The sequence below is a fragment of the Ananas comosus genome, linkage group 21, assembly GCF_001540865.1.
Source record: "Ananas comosus cultivar F153 linkage group 21, ASM154086v1, whole genome shotgun sequence".
Taxonomy (NCBI): Eukaryota; Viridiplantae; Streptophyta; class Magnoliopsida; order Poales; family Bromeliaceae; genus Ananas; species Ananas comosus.
The window spans coordinates 5,995,894-6,018,934 of NC_033641.1; the positions used below are offsets into that span (position 1 = coordinate 5,995,894).

The 23,041-nt window shown below is 40.8% G+C and overlaps 1 protein-coding gene across 1 annotated transcript; it reads right to left on the bottom strand.

The window, feature by feature from the left end:
* Positions 1,317–23,035, bottom strand: LOC109726492 (protein ABHD17B-like). Its single transcript, XM_020256104.1, has 5 exons — positions 22,567–23,035; positions 16,669–16,705; positions 16,327–16,563; positions 16,179–16,226; positions 1,317–2,044 (listed from the first exon to the last, which is right to left on the bottom strand). The coding sequence occupies exons 1-5, from the start codon at positions 22,866–22,868 to the stop codon at positions 1,562–1,564; spliced, it is 1,107 nt and encodes a 368-aa protein (XP_020111693.1). The 5' UTR covers positions 22,869–23,035; the 3' UTR covers positions 1,317–1,561.

A 23,041-nucleotide genomic window follows, 5' to 3' on the forward strand; every position in this document is an offset into this window, starting at 1 on the left:
CAGACGTGCGTGCGGCTTCAAGAGAACCTTATTCCATTACTGTCAAATTGCGGTAAAGATCTACCCGCTCAAAGGTAAAGCTTGGATCTTCCTTTTCTTTTTTAATCTTAAAGAACATGAGGGATCCTAATTACATGATTTTTTAGGTCAAATCTGGAGTTTTAAAAATCGAATTTGTTTGATTTTATTTTCGCTATGATTTTAGCGTACGCAATTTTCTAACAATATGCATTATTCATGTATGATCACAAGGCAACCCCCTCTAACTTCACTATTTTCTTCTCAGTCCCCCACCAACACCCGCAATGTGCTTGGAAGGCCCTCTCTTCACAATTTCGTGCGATTCGATGCAAGAATTATCAAAATTTTATAAAAACACCCCTCGATGAAAATTCCTCTCTTGAAATTCAAATCTGTGTTATCTTGCATAGAAGTGCCGGAATTTCGCAAAATTGCATTGGTGTGTTCCTCTCTCAATCCGCTTTCATTCGAGTCCCTCCGCTCGCCAAAACTCTAAGGTCTCACATGAAATGATAGCTTCTTCGCGACGTATTCTATTTCCACAAATTGCTAAATTTGCAATTTAGCCCTCCAAACTTGGAGTTTGTTACCAAAAAATCACTAATGAGTGTATTTTGCACAATGACACCTTTTCCTGGAGTTTCATCCAATTCAGCACATAAAATGTTGTCTTTTCGGTAAAAGCTCAATTTCCCTAATTGACCACTTTTTGAATTTCGCTTAACACAACGCTTTAGCCTCACAGAATTCGAAACGGACTTCACTACAACTTCCAGCACTGTTGGACATTAAAGTGGTGATTTCATTTAGTCGGAAATGAGTCCTTTTAGCGAAATACTCGGTCCTCTTTCCAATTTCCTATTTGAACTTAGAAATTCAAATTAATATTTAAATTTTAAATTTTAAATATTAATTTCTCGAATTTGAAATTTCAATTTCCTATAATTTTGGAATCAAAATATGTAAACTCGAATGTAGCTCAATTTGTATGAGATAATTTTCGTAATTGTAAACTTTAAAGTTGTTTAAAGTTGAATGTTTTAAAGTAATAACTATACTCTGGTATTGCATGTACTAATATTGTGTAAATTGTTATTGCATGTATTAATATTGTGTATATTGTGTTATGATTGTACAAGTTGGAATGTGATTCCGCTTCAAGCTGATAGAAAAAAGCCTCTCATCCGTTTGGCAGGTCTATCGCACATGTCCGAGCAGGCCCGATTGTCGATCTCGGGGAACGACATAAAAACAGAAGGATAGTCAAAAACCAATGAAAACAAACAAATCCAATATAAATAAACCTGATGGTTTTTTTTGGCAAGATACTGTCATACAACTGTAATAATGGTACAATTTGTCATTGATTTCGCTTCTTCCTTTTTTTCCCCCCTTTTTCACCATGTCAACAAACTGTTATGGAAGCTCCACAAAAGCATAGTCCATGATCGGAGAACACAAATTAATGCACAAATAATTTTCCAAACACAACCAAGCCCATGTATATAGAATTTTACAAAGTAGTGAAGTTGAAGGTATTTCACCCAGCCCATATTCTGTCCAACCTGTCGACGCTCTTCCTTCCTCTGTCCAGCTGATCGGTGTTCCTTCTCGATCTCTCGAGGCAGTCCACGCTCCTCCTAGACTTATCGAAGTGGTCAAATGAGACCCTAAGCTTATCTGACTTCTCCACATTGCTGTATCTGTACTCATTAGTTCTCAACTTGTCTATGCTAGACCTTGATTTGTCTCTTCGGTCTGTGCTCTTTCTCGCCGGTTCAAAAAAACGGTCGGTGCTTTTCCGAGAAGGCTCAAACTGGTCATTGCTTTTCCTCCAATCATTTCTAGTGGAAGGTGATTTCTCGACAGTGAATATAAACTTCTTGAGATGTTTGAGGTAATCCGGGAAGAGCTCTAAATTGCAGTGTTTTCCTCCTTTAAGCCATAGGGGCTCATATTTCTCCCTACAGAGTTCCCAAAGCTGCTTTCCGTGAGACCAATCCACAACTTCATCTGTTGTTCCCTGTAGAAGAGAATAACAAAGTGTCTTACCAAGTGACAGAACAAATTAAGCAAAAGGAGGAAAAACAAAAATAAAACAAAAAACAGAAGGAAAGAAAGAGAGAGAGAGCCGAATGAACCTAGAAAGCCTCCAACTAGGCGCATAATGCATGATGCAAACACTAAATTTTACTAAATTTGAAAGTGGCGCTGCTTTTAGTGATTCAACACATTATTTTGAATTCTGAACACGACAGAACATTTCCAGAAAATCTAGTAACTGCATGTTAATGAAACAACTCACGCAGATGAACATAGCAATCTACTGAGATACAAAATGCTAATACTTAACTAGAGATGTCAACGGGTTGGATTCGGGGCGGATTTTAAAAAACCCGAATCCAAACCCAACTCCAAACCCGAGACCCGAACCCGAACCCGAACCCAATGGATTTTAAAAATCCATATCCAAACCCGAACCCGACCAAAAATCCGAAACCCGAAACCGAACCCGAACCCGAAAATTTGACCGGAAACAATTATTTCTTTTTTCAATATTTCAAAATATATTAAATTAAATCTAAATTTTTAAAATACAAATTCAAATATAACATCAAATTTTTTTATATATATTATATATAATACAAAATAAATTCGGGTTCGGGTCGGGTTCAGGCCGGGTTCGGGTTCGGGTTCGGGTTCGGGTCGGGTACAATCAAAATCCATATCCGAATCCATATCCGTCGGATTTCTATTTTTTATATCCATATCCGAATCCATATCCATATCCATCGGATATATCCGTTTCATTCGGGTTCGGGTTCGGATAAAATTTCGGGTATCCATACCCATTGACATCCCTATACTTAACCAACATGTATCGGGAGCATAAGCTTGTATGCTGATGAAACAACTAATCTGAATGACCATATCAACTTATTCACATCAAACTACTAATACTAAACATTTAACATATGTTGATCGCCTAAGATTGTAAACCTCACGAATGAAAGGAGAGACGACCATTAAGACTGAGTACAGCACTACTTATTAGCATGATACCTTGAAGTTTCAAATAGGGAAACGTCTTGTATGGTAAACGTCTTGTATGGCAGCTGTCATGTACTTGCATCCTTAGCGCTTGTAACCATCCAAATGACTCCATTCCGATTCTAGAAACATAAAAAGTTTAAGTTTATCGGCGTGTGTGGGTGTCCGCATAAAGACTCCCCACAAAAAATTCAACTCCAGAACTTACATTATGATTGTTATTGTTGCGTGCCGAATGTCCCGACCCTTGATCCGGTCAATAATTCTCCTCGAAAAGATCGTCAGGATGCGAGACGGCTGCGGATTATGACCCTCGAAGTATGCGCCCACAGAGGATCAAGCGATTAGGCCGATGAGGGATCGAATCAGCCGGGTTCGAAAACCTCCGCAGTAAATTCGCTTCGGCAGGATGAGCCGAATGGAGAGGGGAAGCCCAGAATTCGACTAAGAGACGAGCCGAATGGCCAAACAACTTGTGATCTGATCGGCAGGAAGAGCCGAAGATGACTTTCTATTAATAGCAAAAGAAAAAAATACACAAACAGGGGAGTGATGGCCAGAGGGCAGACAGACTCCAAGTATGGGAACAGAGGAGTGATGCCCGTAGGGCAGACAGACTCCGAGTATGGAAAATTACAGGAACTACTCCTAAGGAAAGCAGTAAATGCGGGAATTGAAAGATGCAGAAAAATAAAGGTGGTCTTTTGTGCGCAGGGGCGAAGACCCTTCTTTTAGGGTGCCGCATGCCTATTTATAAAGTTGCCCTTGCAATTTAGTTATCATCAATGCACGATCGGCCACTATCTCATGATTTGTAGGACCACCTTCGGCCGATTGGAACTGCTCATAACTGCTTGCGGTTGCTACGTTTTTTGAACAGACGCGGCTCATATCTTCTGGCGCGTATTATATACTCCCGGTCCACCATTTTGACATGGGTCATGGATGTAGTCCCGGCTTGCCAGCTGTCCGCACCGAATTGGCCGAACAATTGCCCCCTCGGCAGCTTTCGAAGCGATGCTTCGGTAGCTGGCGTTATCTTTCGAACCCTTAGTATACTTTTCGTCTTATCCTTTGAAAATAAGTGCGATCCGAAGCGTCTTCCTCGGTTCAATCAAATTCAAATTCTCTGACATAATCTGCAACAATCCGTAACACAATCTTTTGTACGGTTTAATTTTGGCCACTAATTCTCTTTTTTATGGCCTTGATCACATTCTCTGCTTTTGTCTCATACGCGGCATTAATTAGGTCATCTTAATTACCGCCGTTTAATCATCATTAAAGCCGACCTCGAAACTCGCTTCGATCTGACGGTTCGACTCTAAGGCCTTTCTTCTTCTCCAAGCTTTTACCTTTTTGTCTCTCCTATTACCAAACTTTTACCTTTTTGTCTTTTTTATTTCTTCTTCGTTTTCCAGGAGACTCTTCTTTCGCTTCTTTTGGCGTCTTCTTCATTTTCTTTTGCTTCGAAGAATGGCGCCTCTTCCGCCATTGCCTACTCGTCCTTCATTGGACTATACTCTGCTTAGGCCATATCTTGATTCAGACCCTGCCAGGTTTATCTTGGGTCCCTCATTTACCGCAGACCCATCTGCCGATGATTTCCCGTTTTCTAATGAAGGTCTTCCTTTGATGGCTGAAAATATTCATCTTTATTCATGGTATCCTTCGGCTTCGACGGGAAGAAGTCTTCGAACCTGGCCTAGTACCTCAGACGCCTATTTGGCTTGGTTGGATCGTGTACAAGCCACTCACGGCGATTTATGGCGAGAAACTGGCATCTATGAAGCCATCCAGCTATCCCGAAAATCTCCTTCAGCTGATTTCCTTCTTTTGGCTTCCGCCCTTTGTTTCCGGTCCCCTGTTTCTAACATTTTTCTTTTTAGAGGCGGCCCTCTCACCCCAACTCTTTTTGATGTCACCGCCATTGTTGGCCTACGTCCTCATGGTGTCACCCTTTTCCTGGCTTATAACCCTGATGGTGTATCCGATTTTGAGGTCAATCTTGATCTCAATGATTTGGCCTACTCTAAATTTCTTCGTAAATTTGCAGGTGAATCTCCTGCTCCGGTCACTAAGAAGGAACATACGGCATTCCTTCTGTACTGGTTATGTCATAATCTTTTCTGCACTCGTTCGCAGAAAATTAACCGAGATTTTGTTTCTATCGCCGTTGGTTTATCTGACGGCGATAAATTGGCCTTGGGGCCCTATTTTCTTGCTTTTGTTTACAGAGAAATTTTTAACTCTATTAGGCCGTCACCCAATGACAATGATGTCACCATTAGCTCGGGTTGCGGCGTTTTTTGGTTTTTGCAGATGTTTTTGCAAATTTATTTCAGTAGGCTGTGCTGAGAACCTTTAGATTTGAGCTCGGCTGCTCGCTTTGACTCCTATGGACTTGCTCTCGGCTGTCCACCACCATTTACACCTGGGCATCCTCTGGACTTCCTCACTTATTTTTCTGTATTTTATGATTCGAGCCTAACTTTCTTATTTATTGGTCTCCTTTTGCTGATCGAGTCACTGGCCCCCCTTGGTTTTTGGCCAGATATGAATCACTTCAGGGTGAACTCGCCTCTTCTCGTGCTGGCGAGTATTCTGATGTTTGGTATTCTTTTTTGGCTCCTCGGGACTTGCACATCGGCTTAAAATCACGCTCGAAGTTATTACCCAGTACCGAGGTTTACTCTCCACAGTTTGTGGCGCGCCAATTTGGTTTTACACAGGCCATTCCTGCTCCAGCCAAATTTTTCACGGCTAATACTGCCACTCATCGCCCGCCTACCAAGAGCATAGCTGACGCCGATCAGATTTCGGCTATGGGAAACCGTCTGCGGCGATTTTTCAAATTGGTCAGCTTCAGGACCAATCAAACCGGAGTATTAGGTTTTCGCTATGCTGTAAATTGGGATATCTTCCTCAAGAAAACCTTTGCTCCCATCATCTCGTGTGCACATCGCAAGACTCGTCATCCTCTCAGTACGCTATTCCTTTTGAAAATGACTTCCTGCTTATTATTACTGCTCCTCATTTGTTTTTTCATTTGTAGCTCCTTTCCCAAGTAAGACTCAATCGGAGGGTCCTGCCGAGCCATCCATATCAGACGAAAAATCGGAAGAGGCTGCTGAAACTCCACCTCCTTCCTCTGTAATGTTTTCTAATCTGCTCCTCCTCTGTTCTTTCTATTTTGATGTTTGTAATACTCATTTTATTTTCATTGTCAGTCTATGCCCACTCCTTCATCGGTTCCAACTTCAAATAAGAGACCGACTGAGACTGTACAAGTTACTCCTCCGCCGATTTCGAAACGGCGTAAATCAGTTGCCAAGCGGCAATTTCGACAAGCCGAAGGTGCTCCTTCGGCTGACAATTTAGAAGGCACAGCCGAAGATGTGCCTTCAGCCTCAATTTCAACAACAAGAACCGAAGACATGCCTTCGGCTACTATTCCATTAGAGAAAACTGTTGTGCCTTCCTCAGCTACGGAACCAAGCTGTGTCCCGACCGAAACAATTGATATCGGGGTACGTCCAGTTCGTTGTCAGCAAGCAAATTTTATATTTCTTCATCTATTTATCTTTTTCTTTTAACTCGCTCACAGTCCTCTCCTGAAAGAGCTCCTTTTCCTCATTATTCGAAGATGCAGATGGAACGGCAGCTTCGCAGGGAAGCTCGTCTCGAGAAAAAGAGAGGGATGGAAAAGAAGAAATCTGTTGAAACGGCGGGCACGACGCCGTTACCCAGTGAGGTTGCATCACCTCTTTCTGCTCCTACCCCGACATCAACTACAGGGGATGAACAAATAAACATACCTCTCGGCGAACTTCCGAAGACACCAGCACTATTTCTCCCCGCTCGCCCCAGGGAGTTTCTTCCCCTATTGCTGATGATCCTTTATCTGCGATTCTTCATTCTTTTTTTATTTCAAGCCCGAGCTCCAATGAAGGGGATGATTCTTCGACCATTGCCATTTCATCAGACACCCAGAATAAGTTCGATGAATGCCTTAAAATGTATAGCATTGGTATTCCTGGTCTAGCTCAAAATCCAGAACAATTTGATCGGCTATATGCCCTTTTACTTGACTTGGCCGATCAATCAGATATTACTCCCAGCATAAAATGTTTTGTAGCAACCTTATCACTTCAACTTTCATCTTTTTTGGCTCGGCAGCGATCTTTGGGCGCCGAACTTGTAGCTTTAGATCAACATTTTCATCATGTTGATCATTTTAAAAAGAATATCCCTGATATAGCAGCTCCGCCTACTGAAGTGCATCAAGAAGATAAGGAATTGGCTGATCAAGAATCGGCTCTACAACAACGGATTTCTACTCTTAAAGAAGAGTTAGTCGCAGCCGAATCTACTCTCGCACAAACCTCTGAGCGCCGACTTCAACTAAAAGATCTACTGAAGTCCAAAAAGGAAGAAGGGATAAGGCTTAAAGAGGAGCTTTCTCAACTTTACAAAGTCCATCCTTTGATGAAGCGCCGAAGGAAAGCTGCTGAGACTGCCCAAGCCAATCTCATAGCCGAATGGAATCAACTCAAAGACTTATTGTCCTGATTCGACTTGTAATATTCTAACTCTGATTTTAATTATTCTCCCACATGGATGGGTAATATCTCTTTAAATATTTTCCGTTGATTGGTTTTTCATTTTCTGACACATCTCTGCTTTGTAAATAATATGCGTTATCCTTTTTTGATTCGCGCTATCTGAAATGTCTCTTCCCATTTTGGGACCATTTTCCATATCATTCGATCTTTTGACCGGATTGAAAATCAGCCGAAGTATAAAGTCACCGACACAAGCTGTCTATTGATCGAACTTTGTCTTATTGTATGCGCTACGCACTCGGCTTTGGTATGCTTGTATATTGTCTAAAGCTATCAGCTGAGTATCACATTACTTCTTCTGTTTTGTCCATCATTAGACTACTATACTTCATCCAGCCGACAATCTTTTTATTTTTCTATCCTAAAGAAGGAACTGATTATTTCGGCTGAATTACAGGCCCATACCGTAAACTAACTGAAACGGGTTCATTCCCTGTTGCGTTTTCACTTAAGTGCCGGCGTGCCCACAATTATTCGCGAAAGTTTTTCATTTCCACTTTCGTCGGGTATTTTCAAATGTCGCTGTTCATGAAGGTGATAATTATTTATATTTCGCTACCTCTACTGCTCCATTGCCTGGGCTCATATAAGGCGAAGAATGAAGCAATTATCTTTCGGAGACTCGGATAGAAGCCGAACGGCACTGTCCTCTGTGAACATTGTTCCACTGATCGATTGTGACTGTCTCCGGAATTCCAAAGCGATGAATTATATGGTCTTCTACATTAAATCGCAATTTCCTTTTGAGTAACAACGAATAGGTTTAGCTTCCACCCACTAAGTAAAATAATCCGATGGCTACTATTAGGAATTTGCCTTTTCATTTTCATATCTGCTCAAATGTTCAAATTCGGCTTCTCCGAAATTGCATAATAGTTCTATTGTCTTCTTCAAGTAATTTTGCAAATTTGGATTCTCACATCGGTATTCTCCGTTAACCTGCTTGATTACCAACTGTGAATCACTGATGACTTTGATTGATTTTGCTTTCAATTCTTGCAATATTGGAGGCCGATTATCAAGGCCTCATATTCGGCTTGGTTGTTAGAACAGCCGAAATCTAATTCAAATGCAAATTGACAAACATAACATTCAGGAGATTGTATTACTATCCCTGCTCCTGCAGATTTGGTTGTTTTTGAACCATCAAAATACAACACCCAAGGCTGACAGCCGATTAAACTCTGTTTCGGCTCCTCAATCTCTACACATGGGTACTCAGCCAGAAAGTCGGCTATAGCCTGACCTTTAACAGCTTTGGCAGGAACATAATTAAGAGAAAACTCAGATAAAGCTAATATCCACTTTCCAATCCGCCCCCTTAATACTGGTTTAGATAACATATATTTTACCAAGTCGGTTTTACATATTACCGATACTTCAGTTGGTAAATATAATATCTTAATTTCGCACATGAATAATATAAAGCCAAAGATACCTTTTCAATAGCCGAATACCTTTTTACAGTATCTAAAAAACGTCGGCTTAGATAATAAATGGCTTGTTCTTCCTTTTCTTCATTTTCTTGAGCTAACAAGCATCCCAAATTTTCTTCTACAGCCGATATATATAATTTCATCGGCTGATTTGTCTTCGGAGGTACCAATACTGGAGGATTTGATAAGTATCTTTTTATATTTTCGAATGCCTCCTGCTGTTCCTCCGTCCAAATGAATTCTTCTTTATCTTTCAGCCGAAGTAATGGAGTGAAAACCCCGATCCTTCCGGCTAAGTTAGATATAAACCGCCGAAGATAATTAATCTTTCCCAGCAAACTTTGTAGCTCCTTTTTGTATTTGGGTGGCGGTAATTCTAGTATTGCTCTCGCCTTATTTTTATCAATTTCGATTCCTTTTTTATGCACTAAAAATCCCAAAAAGTTTCCTGCAGAAACTCCAAAAGCGCATTTCAAAGGATTCATTTTTAAATTATATTTTCTCATTCTCTCAAAGGCGAGTTTCAAATCGCTCCAATGCTCGGCTTGTGATTGGGATTTTACAACTATATCATCGATATATACTTCCAACTTTTTGCCGATTAGATCGTGAAAAATAAAATTCATTGCTCTCTGGTAAGTAGCTCCGGCATTTTTTAAGCCGAACGGCATAACAACCCATTCAAATGTTCCAATTGAACCGGGGCATCTAAAAGACATTTTAGCCATGTCTCCCTCAGCAATGTAAATTTGGTTATAACCAGCATGTCCATCCATAAAGGACAGTATCTCATTACCTGCAGCCGAATCTACTAACATATCGGCTATTGGCATTGGATATTCGTCTTTAGGTGTAGCTAAATTCAAATTCCTAAAATCAATACAAACTCTAAGTTTGCCATTCTTTTTACGCACTGGAACTATATTAGACACCCAATCAACATAACGGGCCGCTCTAATAAATCCGGCCTTTAAAAGATTTTCAATTTCATTTTTAATTTGAAGTACAATACTCGGCTCAAACCTACAAGCCGGTTGTCTAAAAGGCTTGAACCCTTTTTTGATGGACAGCCGATGTTCTACGATCTCTCGGCTTAGACCTGGCATTTCTTCATAGCTCCAAGCGAAGCAGTCCTTGTATTCCTTCAACAATTTCTTCAATTCTTCCTGTTGCTGAGCCGACAGCTTGGAACTTATAAACGTCGGCTTGTTGTCTTCATAGGACCCCAGGTTTACTTCTATCAACAAATCCTGGGTCTCCAGCCTTTTTTCGCCGGCTGTAATAGGCGATTCTTCTAGCTTCATTTCCGCTGTTTGCCTATTCATCTCATATGAATCATCAGTCTCAAAGACCGATTTCATTTGGCTTTTTTCTTCGGCTTTATGAGCCGAATCCTTTATGGCTTCTTCGGACTAATTGGCCGAATTGTCGGATGCTATCACATCGGCTATAGCAGCCGAATCATCTCCATAGCCGATCTTGTTGATCGGCTCGTCTTGTAGAGGCTTATGTCCAGCCTCTATTCTCGATTTTTGGGACTCCATTTTAACCATTTAGGTGGCTCCTCTTCAGCCACCATAGCATTGATATCTTTGGAGAGAATTAATTGAATCCCCTCCACCGTCACTCTCACAAATGAAATCTGATCCGGATCAGCATCGGCCCAATTGGTGTGGCCGATGTCCTCCATGTTGACGTCTATCAATTGAGGCCGTCCTTCGGCCCTGACTTCTTCCACCTTATCTCCTATCCACTGGAACAACTTCCCGTGGAGTGTAGAGGGTACACACTCATTTGAGTGTATCCAATCTCTTCCCAAAAGCAAATTGTAGTGGCTATCTGCATCCACTACGAAAAACGCAGTTTTTAGAGTTTTCGAACCTACCGGGAGTTCGGTGGTGAGCACTCCTCGAGCTTGTTGACCGTTTCCTGTAAAATCGGTCATAATTGAATCGGTGGGCTTCAATTCATCTTCATCCTTGCCCAACTTCTTGAAAAAAGTAGGCATCACATTGACCGTAGCGCCGCCGTCTACCATAACTCGGCCTACCGGCCGGCCTTCTATTAAAGCTTTTATAAAGAGAGGTCTGATGAACCTCTTCTGCATGGCCGATGGTTTCCCAAAAACCACCGCATCGGCCTGTCGAACATCCTCTAGCTGCAATTGGGCTACGGTAAGCCCATTTTCTTCTTCTTCTCTGAATTCCTCGTACTCAACGAATTCTGCTTTGAAGGATTGAGGCAAAGCGTACACCATATTCACCTCGGCCGGTGATTCGTCAGCCGATTTTCCTTTGACTCTTTGTTTCTTTTCTTCTGACTCCTTGGCCGTTTCGGCTGAGGAGTCACTCTCCATACGGACCTCCTCTTTCGGAGGCCACTTTTCTCTCTTGATCATCGTCTCGAGGGAAGCTATTTTATTTTCTAACTCCCTCCTGGTCATTTTCTCTTCTAACTCGGCGTCAGCTGGCCGTTCTATTCTTGACTTCAACTGTAGGGCAGGCGATGAGCCACCTGCCTCATGGTCATTCCTCATCGGATGAAAAGGGTATGGCTGCTCATCTAGGCATCTCCATACATTGAGCCTCATCCCTTTCGCCTCTTCATAATGTTGACGTGCCTCGGCTTGCATCCTCTGCTGCCGACGCTTTTGGATTTTTGTTAACATCAGCCCCTGCCATCTGGCCGATGATTTAACTTCGACTTCGTGCCATTCATCCACTGGCACGTTTGCCGGTACTTTTACTGTTCTTAAATGATTTTTTAGAATTTCTCTTCTTTCCCATGGTCTCGGCCAAGGCTGAATGCCGAGTTCGTTGACTAGCCTCCGACCGAGGAATTCTATATCCCTCTCGGTCATTCCTTCAAATTCCGGTTCTGGTCTCGGCCTGACTTGCTGTTGCCAGTGTGGCCGATATCCCGAGAACCTTTGCTTTGAGCCGAATGGTCTATCCTGGTAGTCCCATCGGCCATAACGTTCTCCACGCCTGTTGTTGTAGTAATCATGCAGAATCTTCTGCATGAGCATATCTTTCTTGCGTTGAACCGAATCTACTTCTGGTTCAGTATCATTAGAGGCTGCATCCGAGCCTTCTTCTTCTTGGTCTTCGCCATCAGGAATGTCATCCCAATCCTCAGGGAACGCCATCAGCTCATTCCATTCGTTCCCCCTTTTCTTGGCATTCACGATGACTTCCCAGTCTTTATTCGTCATTTCGACCTTGCCCCTAATGCATAGCCGAAGGTGTTTCTTGGCATTGGCCACGTTGTCAGCGGTCTCCTTGTCCAAAACTTCTTTTCCTTTAATATTCACCATATTGACCTGAAATGGAAATGAACTTTTGTTAATTATTTTATTTTCGTTTTCTTGGTCAGACAATATGAGCCGACCCTCCTCTATTTCTTCTTGTATCTGCCTTTTCGCAGTCGCTTTTCCTTTCCCTTTCATGTTCACGGCGTTGACCTGTGATGGAAAAGGATTCTTATCAATTTCCATATCTTTATTTTCTTGGTCGGCAAAGATCAGCCGACCCTCATTTATCTCTTTTTGAATTTGCCTCTTAAAGGCAATACATTCGCTAGTTTTATGGCTCCATGAATGGTGCCATTTGCAGTATCTTCTGTGTTTCAGTTCTTCTACAGGAGGTATAGTTTGACCTTCCTGTAGTTTAATTCGTCCATCCTTTAACAACCGATCGAAAATAAGATCGGTCTTTGTTATGTCAAATGAATAACTAAATGCTGATATTTGTGCCTTTGCTTCTCTTGATTTTGCAGGTTTCAGCAAAGCACATTTGTACAATTGACTGTTTCTTACCATCTCGGCAGCACAGATTTCGGCCTCTTCAGATGAATTCCGCTCTTCATGAGCCGAGGTTTCTTCAAAGAAAGAAATATTTTTCTCTTTCCCTTTACCCCAATCCTGGTTTCGGCTCCATCTAGGCCGATCTTCATTATTCCCTTTTCGAAATTGCTCGTATTGAGCAACTCGAACTCCCAAATCAAAAAGATTTGGAAAGAACTTATCTTCAAAATGATCTTTAATTTTAAAATGCATGCCGTTAAATGCCATTTTGGCAAATTCTGATTCCGACATCCTTCCAAAACATCGGCTTCGAGCCGTCTTGAACCGGTTCAAATATTCATCAACCGATTCTCCTGTTTTTTGTCTAAATTGAGCCAAATCCGCAACCGACAGCTCCGGTTCGGTTCTATAGAATTGCTCATGAAATTTACCCTCTAATTCGTCCGTCTCGGACAGAATTAGCGGGTAGACTCGTGCACCAAGTGAAGGCAGTCTTGGTTAGTGAAGTATTGAATAATCTCAATTTTAGAAAAGGATCTGCCGCTGCTTCGCGGCATTGGGCTGTGAATCGAGCGACGTGTTCGACCGTATTCTCGGTCTCAACGCCAGAAAATTTGTCAAATTTCGGCATCTTCCAGTTTGCCGGATATGGATGTTCTACATCTATATTAGCAGGATATGGTGATCTAAATATAGGCCGCATTGCCGGCCTTGTGCCTACTCCGAAAGTGTTTCGGATGGCCTCTTCTATTTGCGCATATATCTCATTGTTAATTCCTTGGAGAGGAGCTTGCGCTGGTACCGGGTTCAGTGGTTGTTGTGCACCGAGATTTTGTGCTAAGGGATTAATCCCTTGCCCATTCAAAACCTGCCCCCTAGCCCCTACATTTTGGAGCTGGTAGGCTGCAACTGGAGGGGGTGGAGGTAACCCCCAAGCCACTTCCGGCTGTTGACCGGCGTTACCAACAACCGGTTTATAAGCCGCTTGATACTGTGCCCCCTGGTATTGGGGCTGACCAACCACCAGCGTTACTGGATTTTGTAACACCGGCGTTATCGCAGGCACTTGTAGGCCTACTATCGGCTGTTCATTTCTAGCTAACAATTGCCCTATTCGGGCTATGTTCTCGTTAGAGGCCGTGATTGCGGCCAAAACGGCATCCAGTCGTACGGTACTTGCGTGACTATTCTGGTCCAAAGTTTGTAGGACCCGAGTCATTTGACCAAGCGCTTGGGTCAAACTAGGCTCCTGTTGGTCAGATTGACCACTAGTCTAACCCTCAGCAGGTAAAACCGCTTGGCGCTCTACGTTATTCTCCGAATTACTGGACTGTTCACTCCCAGAATTTCTGGGAATAGCCCGATTACGGAGATTCATGGCGTTATCGTCAGCCATGTTTTAAATAGAATGCAAATTTACTTGAAAAGATGGTCCCACCGGGCGTGCCAAAAAATTGTTGCATGCCGAATGTCCCGACCCTTGACCCAGTCAATAATTCTCCTCGGGAAGATCGTCGGGATGCGAGACGGCTGCGGATTATGACCCTCGAAGTATGCGCCTACAGAGGATCAAGCGATTAGGCCGATGAGGGATCGAATCAGCCGGGTTCGAAAACCTCCGCAGTAAATTCGCTTCGGCAGGATGAGCCGAATGGAGAGGGGAAGCCCAGAATTCGACTAAGAGACGAGCCGAATGGCCAAACAACTTGTGATCTGATCGGCAGGAAGAGCCGAAGATGACTTTCTATTTAATAGCAAAAGGAAAAAGTACACAAACAGGGGAGTGATGCCCGTAGGGCAGACAGACTCCAAGTATGGGAACAGGGGAGTGATGCCCGTAGGGCAGACAGACTCCGAGTATGGAAAATTACAGGAACTACTCCTAAGGAAAGCAGTAAATGCGGGAATAGAAAGATGCAGAAAAATAAAGGTGGTCTTTTGTGCGCAGGGGCGAAGACCCTTTTTTTAGGGTGCCGCATGCCTATTTATAAAGTTGCCCTTGCGTTTAGTTATCGTCAATGCACGATCGGCCACTATCTCCTGATTTGTAGGACCACCTTCGGCCGATTGGAACTGCTCATAACCGCTTGCGGTTGCTACGTTTTTTGAATAGACGCGGCTCATATCTTTTGGCGCGTTTTATATACTCCCGGTCCACCATTTTGACATGGGTCATGGACGTAGTCCCGGCTTGCCAGCTGTCCGCACCGAATTGGCCCAACAGTTATAATTTTATTTAGTAGAAGGTCACATAGTAAAAACTAATTTAAATCTTATTGGATAGGGTAAGCGTTTTCTTTGGGGATAGGTTCCTATGTACTAGTTTAGAGAGTGTATTTGCATTGTACTCTGTTTCATTTCACCATTGGGCAAATCTAAAAACATGGCAGAGATGAAGTATCCCCCCTTTGGCTTTAATGTTTCAACATACTTCCTGCTTCACTTTAACATTTTAATACAGGAGTTTTAGAGGGTTATTCCGTCTGCATGAGCTCTATTTTATGACCAATAAGAGAGATTACCTGCTATCCAGCCTTACAGGTTTCATAAGAGGACCCTATCTTTATTATATGCGCTTTCAGAGTAGCTTCTACTTGCAATAAATTGTGCATAGCCACCCTATCGTGGACTACTACTTCAAGGCCAGTTTAATGACGCATTTTGTTGAGTAGTTTCCAATGTCTAGGGCAGTTTCATATCAAGTCAAGGTAATCTAATTATAGACCACATCTTCTTGATTTAGAATGATCTCGTAGGCTTGTCGACCATAATTTAGACTTAACATTCATCAGGAAGACCAACATGAGGCACAAAAGGGCCATCAGCCTAAGCAGATTATAGCAAGAGGTTGTCCAAGTGAAAGTTTATTACAAGTCAATTTTAACACTTAGGAAAGAGAGATTTAATGTAAGTTTCATATTACAAATTATCTTACCATGCAATCGAAAGACAAGTTTCCCTTACAAGGAAAGAGTAGAAAAATATCAAGAGGGAGGGCATCTGTCAAAACAACCCCTCAGTTTACTTAAGCCCAATATATTGGAAACAAATTTTATAAATTTAAACAGACTTTCGGATCCTTGCAGTTTGTAATCTTAAGATTAATTATATCTAAGCATTTTGTAAGCCGAAAAAGAAGTAATTCCTTTTTGACTGGACTTTTAATAACCATTTTGCGTTACAATAAAATCAAGCTATCATATAAATTTGAATGCTCAATGTGAAGACATCGATACTTACATGGATTATCAGCACGGGACAATTTACTAGAGGGATCTTGTCGATATTCTGAAAGAACAACAAGCAAAGAAGAAAAAGCCGAAGTTAGGAAAATCATAAACTGCCAAAAAAAAATATATATCAAGTGTAGATATGAAAGAGTACTAACCTTGTAGATGTCAAACCAGTATGTACGTTTCACAGGATACATAACCCTCAAGCCTGACAATATAGGACTATGCAAAACAACAGCTCGTAAATTAGGCAGGCGGCTTGCCAGGTCTATAGTGGGTCCACTTCCAACAGATTGACCATATAGGATAATCTCCTCTTCCTTGGCACCAAAATGCTCTATTAGGCATTTGTAAGCGGCTTCTATATCAGCATATGTGTTCTGTTCACTTGGCTGAAAACAAAATAAAAAAACTCTTAGTTTACTGCAACAAGCTATGTCCGATCAATCACATGACGATTTAAAATAGCTGCATTGATAGGTCAAAAGGAAACAAACCTTTCCAGATGACTGGCCATATCCAGAATAGTCATACCTGCAAGTTTACATAAGGCATAAGCAATGTACATTCCTAAAGTTTCCTAAAGTTAATAGAAAGCTGTAAGGGCATAAGCAATTTCTTTTCAAATCAATCATTTTTCAAACCAATCATTAGAGACTGAAGACCAACAAAACTCGTGGATGAGAAATAGGGGCAATGCCTCAATCATCTCCTATGACATTGGTGTTTTATTGCTTATTGTTTCTCATAATTATTACACAAGTTGCACAAAAAGCTTTTGTCGTAAATACTAGCTGACATTGTTACAAGCCATAGCATGTGGAACTTAACTCTCATGGGAATGCAAATAGTGTGTGAAATTTAACTCTCATGGGAACGCAATATTATATGCTGCTCTTATAACTGAAAGAAGCTTCGAAATCCACTAGCATATGAACTGATTTTATAACAATCATCTGTCCATACATCCATGAACCAAAAACTATATATAGGATCTCGATATATCACATTGACAAAAAAGTTAAACTGGCTAACCCTAACTTCATGAAAAACAGAAATTCAGTAGTACGATATCCATTATCCAACAAGTTGCAAACTTTGTGAGCCAAGTCCACTAGTTTAAGTTGCAGTTTCTTTGCTTTTGCCAAAAATATCTCTAGCATAAAGAAAATAGAAGTTTATGAACATGCATCCATTCAGTAGCAATAACTATAATTTAAAACTCCGCATATTATAGCAGCTTCAACAAATCCCGATTGTCTCTAATCAAGAGAAGCTTCCCCAAAGCAGCTCCTAATTCCAATTATAATTCATTTATCTTAACAAAAGCCTTTCTCCCCATAATACTCCACATTGTCCTTTGCCAAACCTTGCCAGGTTTCTCTGGTTATTTTTTGCCTCATTATGATGATCCCCGCAAAATCTACCACAAATATAATTGCTCACTACTGTCAAAATGTTCATCATAATAACAACACTTCCACACTGAACATCACAACTTATGCATGTTTCAAAGCTGCCAAGAAAGGCCATTAATTCACATAGTCATCAGAATTTACAGTCATCTTTTTCAGTTCACATAGTCATCAGAATTTACAGTCATCTTTTTCAGAAACCTCTTAGATTTTTTGCATGTCCGTAGAAAATAAGGATGACAGGGAGATAAATATGCTATAAATTGACATCTCCATCAACTGTTATATTTGCCATCAACTGTTATATTTGCCAAGAGATATAACGTTATGTGCGACGGCAAAGGCCTTCCCTAATTGTGCTAGTATGACAGGCTTAGTTCACAGAGGCAACTTACTGATAAGAACGGTACCGCTGCCTATGCTTTCTTCCTCTACTACCTACATTAGCATAAGCCTTCTGCACAACAATGTTCTATCTTTTATGAGAGTCCAGATGAAGTATGGGCAGAAAAAATGATAGTCACCATAGTCATGATAGTACATAGGACAACAGGAAAAGAAAAATATACAAATTCAATGTCACCTGTTAAATGGTATTAGCTACGCTTATGAAGAAAGGCTGCCCATACAGGCTAATATCTGATCTTGCAGAGAACTTAATACAGAGTCACCTACGTCCAATTGTTTAATTCAAGCTGCATGATATCGATGTGCACGAATAAGATTAATGCAAATTATGAAAAAGCTAGCCATATTTAGAAAATTCAACCTCTTAAGAAAGTAATTCATGTTTTCAAGCCGCTAAACAATTCTCTTAATTGCTAGGGAGACATTCTGGGCCAAATTGAGCATGAAATAAAGATAATTAAAGCCTCTTAACTGATACGGCATTGGCATGTTGCTCCCCACCACAGCTTAATCAAATAATTAAAGCCCTCTTAATTTGCATATATCTTTGATTAAATAGGAAGAGATTAATTTAAATAGTATCAATTAACAAACTGCTTGCTAAACAATAATGACTCATACTAAATTTCAAATAAAAGAATATTAATTTATATGCTACTCCCGGCTTCTTCCTAGGACTAGCATTATAGGGAATGTCACACATCTTTGAACTTGCATAGCCTCCTGTTTATCTTACTATATTCTAAAACCCTACTTAAAAGTATATATCAAACTCCTAAAATTCATAATGTGTACCGGTTTTTGTGCCAGATGTAGAATGACCTAATTACATAGGATCGACTTGTTTGCCGCAAAGTTCACTCCCATGTGCAGAAGCTTGCGGGTTTGCACAAGTGAATCAACTTCAACATCCTTTTCTTTCTATGAATGTGTACAACTCATATCGCATGAATGAAAGATCTTAGAATGTATTGGCCTTCGATCTAGCATTATTCACTCTCTCCCCGAATGCTTGGTAACCTTTTACAAGCAGATACGGAGGCTACAAATATGAAAGGCACCAGTTACAGAATCATCATAAAAGAAAATCCATTAACTTAAACAATGTGTTGAAGTTCACTACAATTAGAGCCTAAGAACCATCCAAGACTGTAGAATTGCGATCATACATCTCAATCATTTTGAAGCATTATGATGAGGTATATCTAAGCAATAAAGTATTCAGATATAAATTCTAAAGAGTCAAGATCAATGATGAATTGATGACACACTTTCTTTTTGACAGTATAGATTCAACATCTACAAAGGAAGTGCTTGTTGTGAGAACAAAGCGTTTCAGACACACCACATAACATCATCAAGAACCTTCGAGGACAAAGCATGCACCAAATCTACGTGTCTGCACGTGTGCATGGGGTATATGATTAGTCGCAAAGCAAGACTACATGACTATATCAGGACAGATCTGCTGTTTGCATGGTGTTCTGGTGCTTGTCGCAAACTGATGACATAGATACAACAATCAGCCAATTGAGGACTCCTCATGGCGCTACTCAGCTAGCTTTCATGATTTAGACATCTCTATTTTCTTTGGACTCTTCTTTCCATGCTAAAGAGATTTAATTAAACTAAGAATAATAATGATGTACTCTATAAACAGATAGCCTCTCCGTAAGTTTTGAGGAATGGTTTATTTCATTGGCTAGTGCTTATCATTACAGTAACCTTCCGATATGAATTCCTAAGAGACAAATGAATGAATAATCGTACATTATAACTTCCTTATATGTTTCTGTTTTAAAAAATAAAATATGACAAATGCATTTTGTTATAGTTTCCAGAGTTTTAGCTCGAAACAAGCGTAACTATTCGATAAGATTCACTTAAAGAATGCTAAATTCGCAGAAAACTCATTGAAGCCTATTACAAACTACCAAAACTAGTAAACTGTAAACTCAAAGGCCCTACCAAAAACCAAAAGGCTCAAATCTTGCTTGAGGTCATCAGCTAAGTAGGCATGCAAGAAGCTTTTCAGTACCCGTTTCTAGGATGCAGAATATGGTCATTGGCTCATTGCCCTAAAACACGTTCAACTACGTTGTTAGGGTTTGGTTCTGCCTAGTGCCTACTATCCTCCTCACCTCTCTAGGGGAATGAGATGCTTCATTTTTCTTCCATTTGAGGAGAAAGCATTTTAAACATGCTTTATAGGCAAATGTTTTCCAGTATGCATGGATGTTAACTTGTAAAGACTTAAGATTTTCGATTTGAGAGAATGTACGTGAATACTTTATTAGGAAACTATTAATAAAAGCATTATCAATCACTTATGAAGTACAAGCTTACTTGCAAATTACTGAACATCAAAGTAAAAAGAGTTAAGGTTATCTTAATGTAATGGATATTTAAAAATTTAAAAATAGGTGGACGATCTCACTGCTAATCATTTTCAACAAAAAAGAAGAGTACCAACAGGGAGAAGCTGTCAAAATGGTATGAGTTGATGAAACTATTTAAAAGCTCTGTTACACTACTGAATCGAAAAAGTTGATGGTGAAATTGATTTGATTCTCAGTGCTTTAAATGTCGACTCTGTCTTGCTTCCTATGGTCCTCAAGATTTTTACAGTTTTTAATCAAGTTCTATCAACTCGATCTCATGGTTAACATACTTTTTTTGAAACCGGAACCCAATGCTGCTAGCTTCATTCATCTGTGTGTCCTCACAATATTTTACTTCTTTATTTTGTTTTTCCTGATTTCCTCTTCTTTTTAAATGATCATGAATTCCATACTCTTCACATTATATATATATATATATATATATATATATATATATATATATATATATATATATATATATATATATATATATATATATATAGTAGGGGTACNATGAGCCTTTGTATATAGCTATATGTGATCTAATATGGAGAGACCGCAACATGAATAAACTGGCAACTTTCCTTTCAGAAAGCATGCCCAACTAGGAATTACACGTTCGATCAAAAAAGAGCCAGGGCTCAAAATATGGAATTCACAAGAAAAATTCAGATCTGCAAGATTTAATGCTGCGATTCTTAGAAAGACACCCTACAAGTATTCCTAGAATGCAGAGTGCAAATAAAGCCCCCAAGAGCTCACTTTCTCCACAACTTGCATGAGGCCCAATCACACAAACGCAAACTATGCCTATACAAAAATAAATAAACAGGTGTAGTAGAGAAGGATAAGTTCGCTTCTCATTACAAATCAATCAGCTTTGAAGTTTTATAATTAACACTTGTCTGTAGCACACCTACATGAAAACACTTAAGAACTGCACTAGCAAAAGCAAATTTGGTATAAAGTTCCCGCAGAATACGAGATTAAGGGCCTCACGCGATTACGTACAGTTCTATAGCAGGTTAAAGATATGTATATTTGCATGAAACTTGTGCAGCCTGACTAAAGATTCAATCGCCTAAACTTAACCAATACAAAAACCACCATACGCCAGCTCTGCATCTCAAAAGGTTTGGTATCTTTCTCGGATGCTGCCTTGCGCAATAATGCAAAGCAATTGATTCCTTATATTACAGACTCTGGAAATGGAGATATCAAAAAGCAAAAGAGACTAGTGATTGATCAGCCTAACCAAAGTAGGTAAAATGTTTCATATCGTGAATTACACACAGCATAGACAGAAAATAATAATAATAATAATAATATTGGTAACACTAAAAAAATGAACCAGCACTCCGAAAATCAAAACCCGGCGAGATCTATTTACCAGGACGAGAAAAAGGAGCAGAGCCACCAGATATTAAATGGTGCTCATAAAGCACGAAATGACCAAAATAACAGATCAATTGCTATGATGGACAGAATCGTTTTTCTCTTAACAGATATAGGCACGAAATGACCAAATCCGCCGTCCGCTTCTACATTGTGGGAGTATCAAAACTGTGAAACAAAACCTTGTTCCTCTAAAATCTTAAGCCTCTTATGAAGAAGTAAAGACCTCTCCGCCATCTTATTAGAGCTTAAGCTCGGAGAATATAGTGCTTTTATTAATCATTATACTCGACAAAAACCCATTAGATCAGAGGCATAGGTGGACGCCACAAAAAGGAAAAAAGAAAAAAAAAAAAAAAGAACAAATCCATAAGAACCAAGCTTCAACTCTCAAACTTTCTCCTATCAGAAAAAAAATTGACAATAAAATTTTTTTAAAAAAAAAAAAAAGCCTCTCAGGGATCAAACTTGAGCTAGAGATTCACAAAAAAAAAACCCAGTTGCGGTTTCTCCGCAATCTTGGCCGCAGAATTGATTAACGATAGGCATTTCGCAATCAAACTTGAAAAATGGGAATGAAAAGAAAAAAAAAAAAGAAGCTCCAATCTAGCAAAACAGAAATCATTGAAGCAGCAAAAGGATTGCAAATTTCCGCCCAATTAAGAAGAAGAAGAAGAAGACGAAGAAGAAACCCCAAATCCCCGGAAAGAAAAAGAAAAAGAAAAAGAAAAAGAAAAAGAAGAAGAAGAGGGAAAGAAAGAGATGAAGTGGGGTGGGGGATTAATTGTTGGCGTACCCGAGGACGTTGACGCGGAGGTGGATGCTGAGCTCGAGGAAGAGGTCGTACATGTGGCCGAGGTCGGCGGCGTTGCCGTGGGAGTAGAGGAGGGTGGAGGCGGCGAAGGGGTTGCGGACGTGGAGGGCGACGATGTGGTTGCCGCGGCGGGTGGGGAGGCGGAGCACCTCCACGTTCTCCCGGTGGGGGAACCGGCTCAGCGTCACCAGCCCCGTCTCCGCATCCCTCGCCACCTCGTACGACGCCGGCTGCGGCGGGAAGAACGCCAGCTTCGACGCCATCGACGACGTCACCCCGCCCATCCCCCTCCCCCACCCCACGCTCGCCCCACCTCCCCTGCTATACCTACCTACACTCTAGACTCACTGACTGACTGACTGACTGCCTGCCTGCCTACTACTACACCCTCTCTCGCTGACTGCCTGCCTCGATCGGCTCTTTAAGCCGCACCGCGTGCTTCCTTCCCCCCCCCCCC

What these genes read in the sequence shown, in the direction of transcription:
- LOC109726492 (XM_020256104.1), bottom strand. Translation starts at nt 22,868, where the DNA reads ATGGGCGGGGTGACGTCGTCGATGGCGTCGAAGCTGGCGTTCTTCCCG. An exon ending in ATGGCCAGTCATCTGGAAAG is followed by an intron (nt 16,564 to 16,668) that starts GTTTGTTTCCTT and finishes TTTTGTTTTCAG; the next exon opens with CCAAGTGAACAGAACACATA. An exon ending in ACTGGTTTGACATCTACAAG is followed by an intron (nt 16,227 to 16,326) that starts GTTAGTACTCTT and finishes TTGTTCTTTCAG; the next exon opens with AATATCGACAAGATCCCTCT.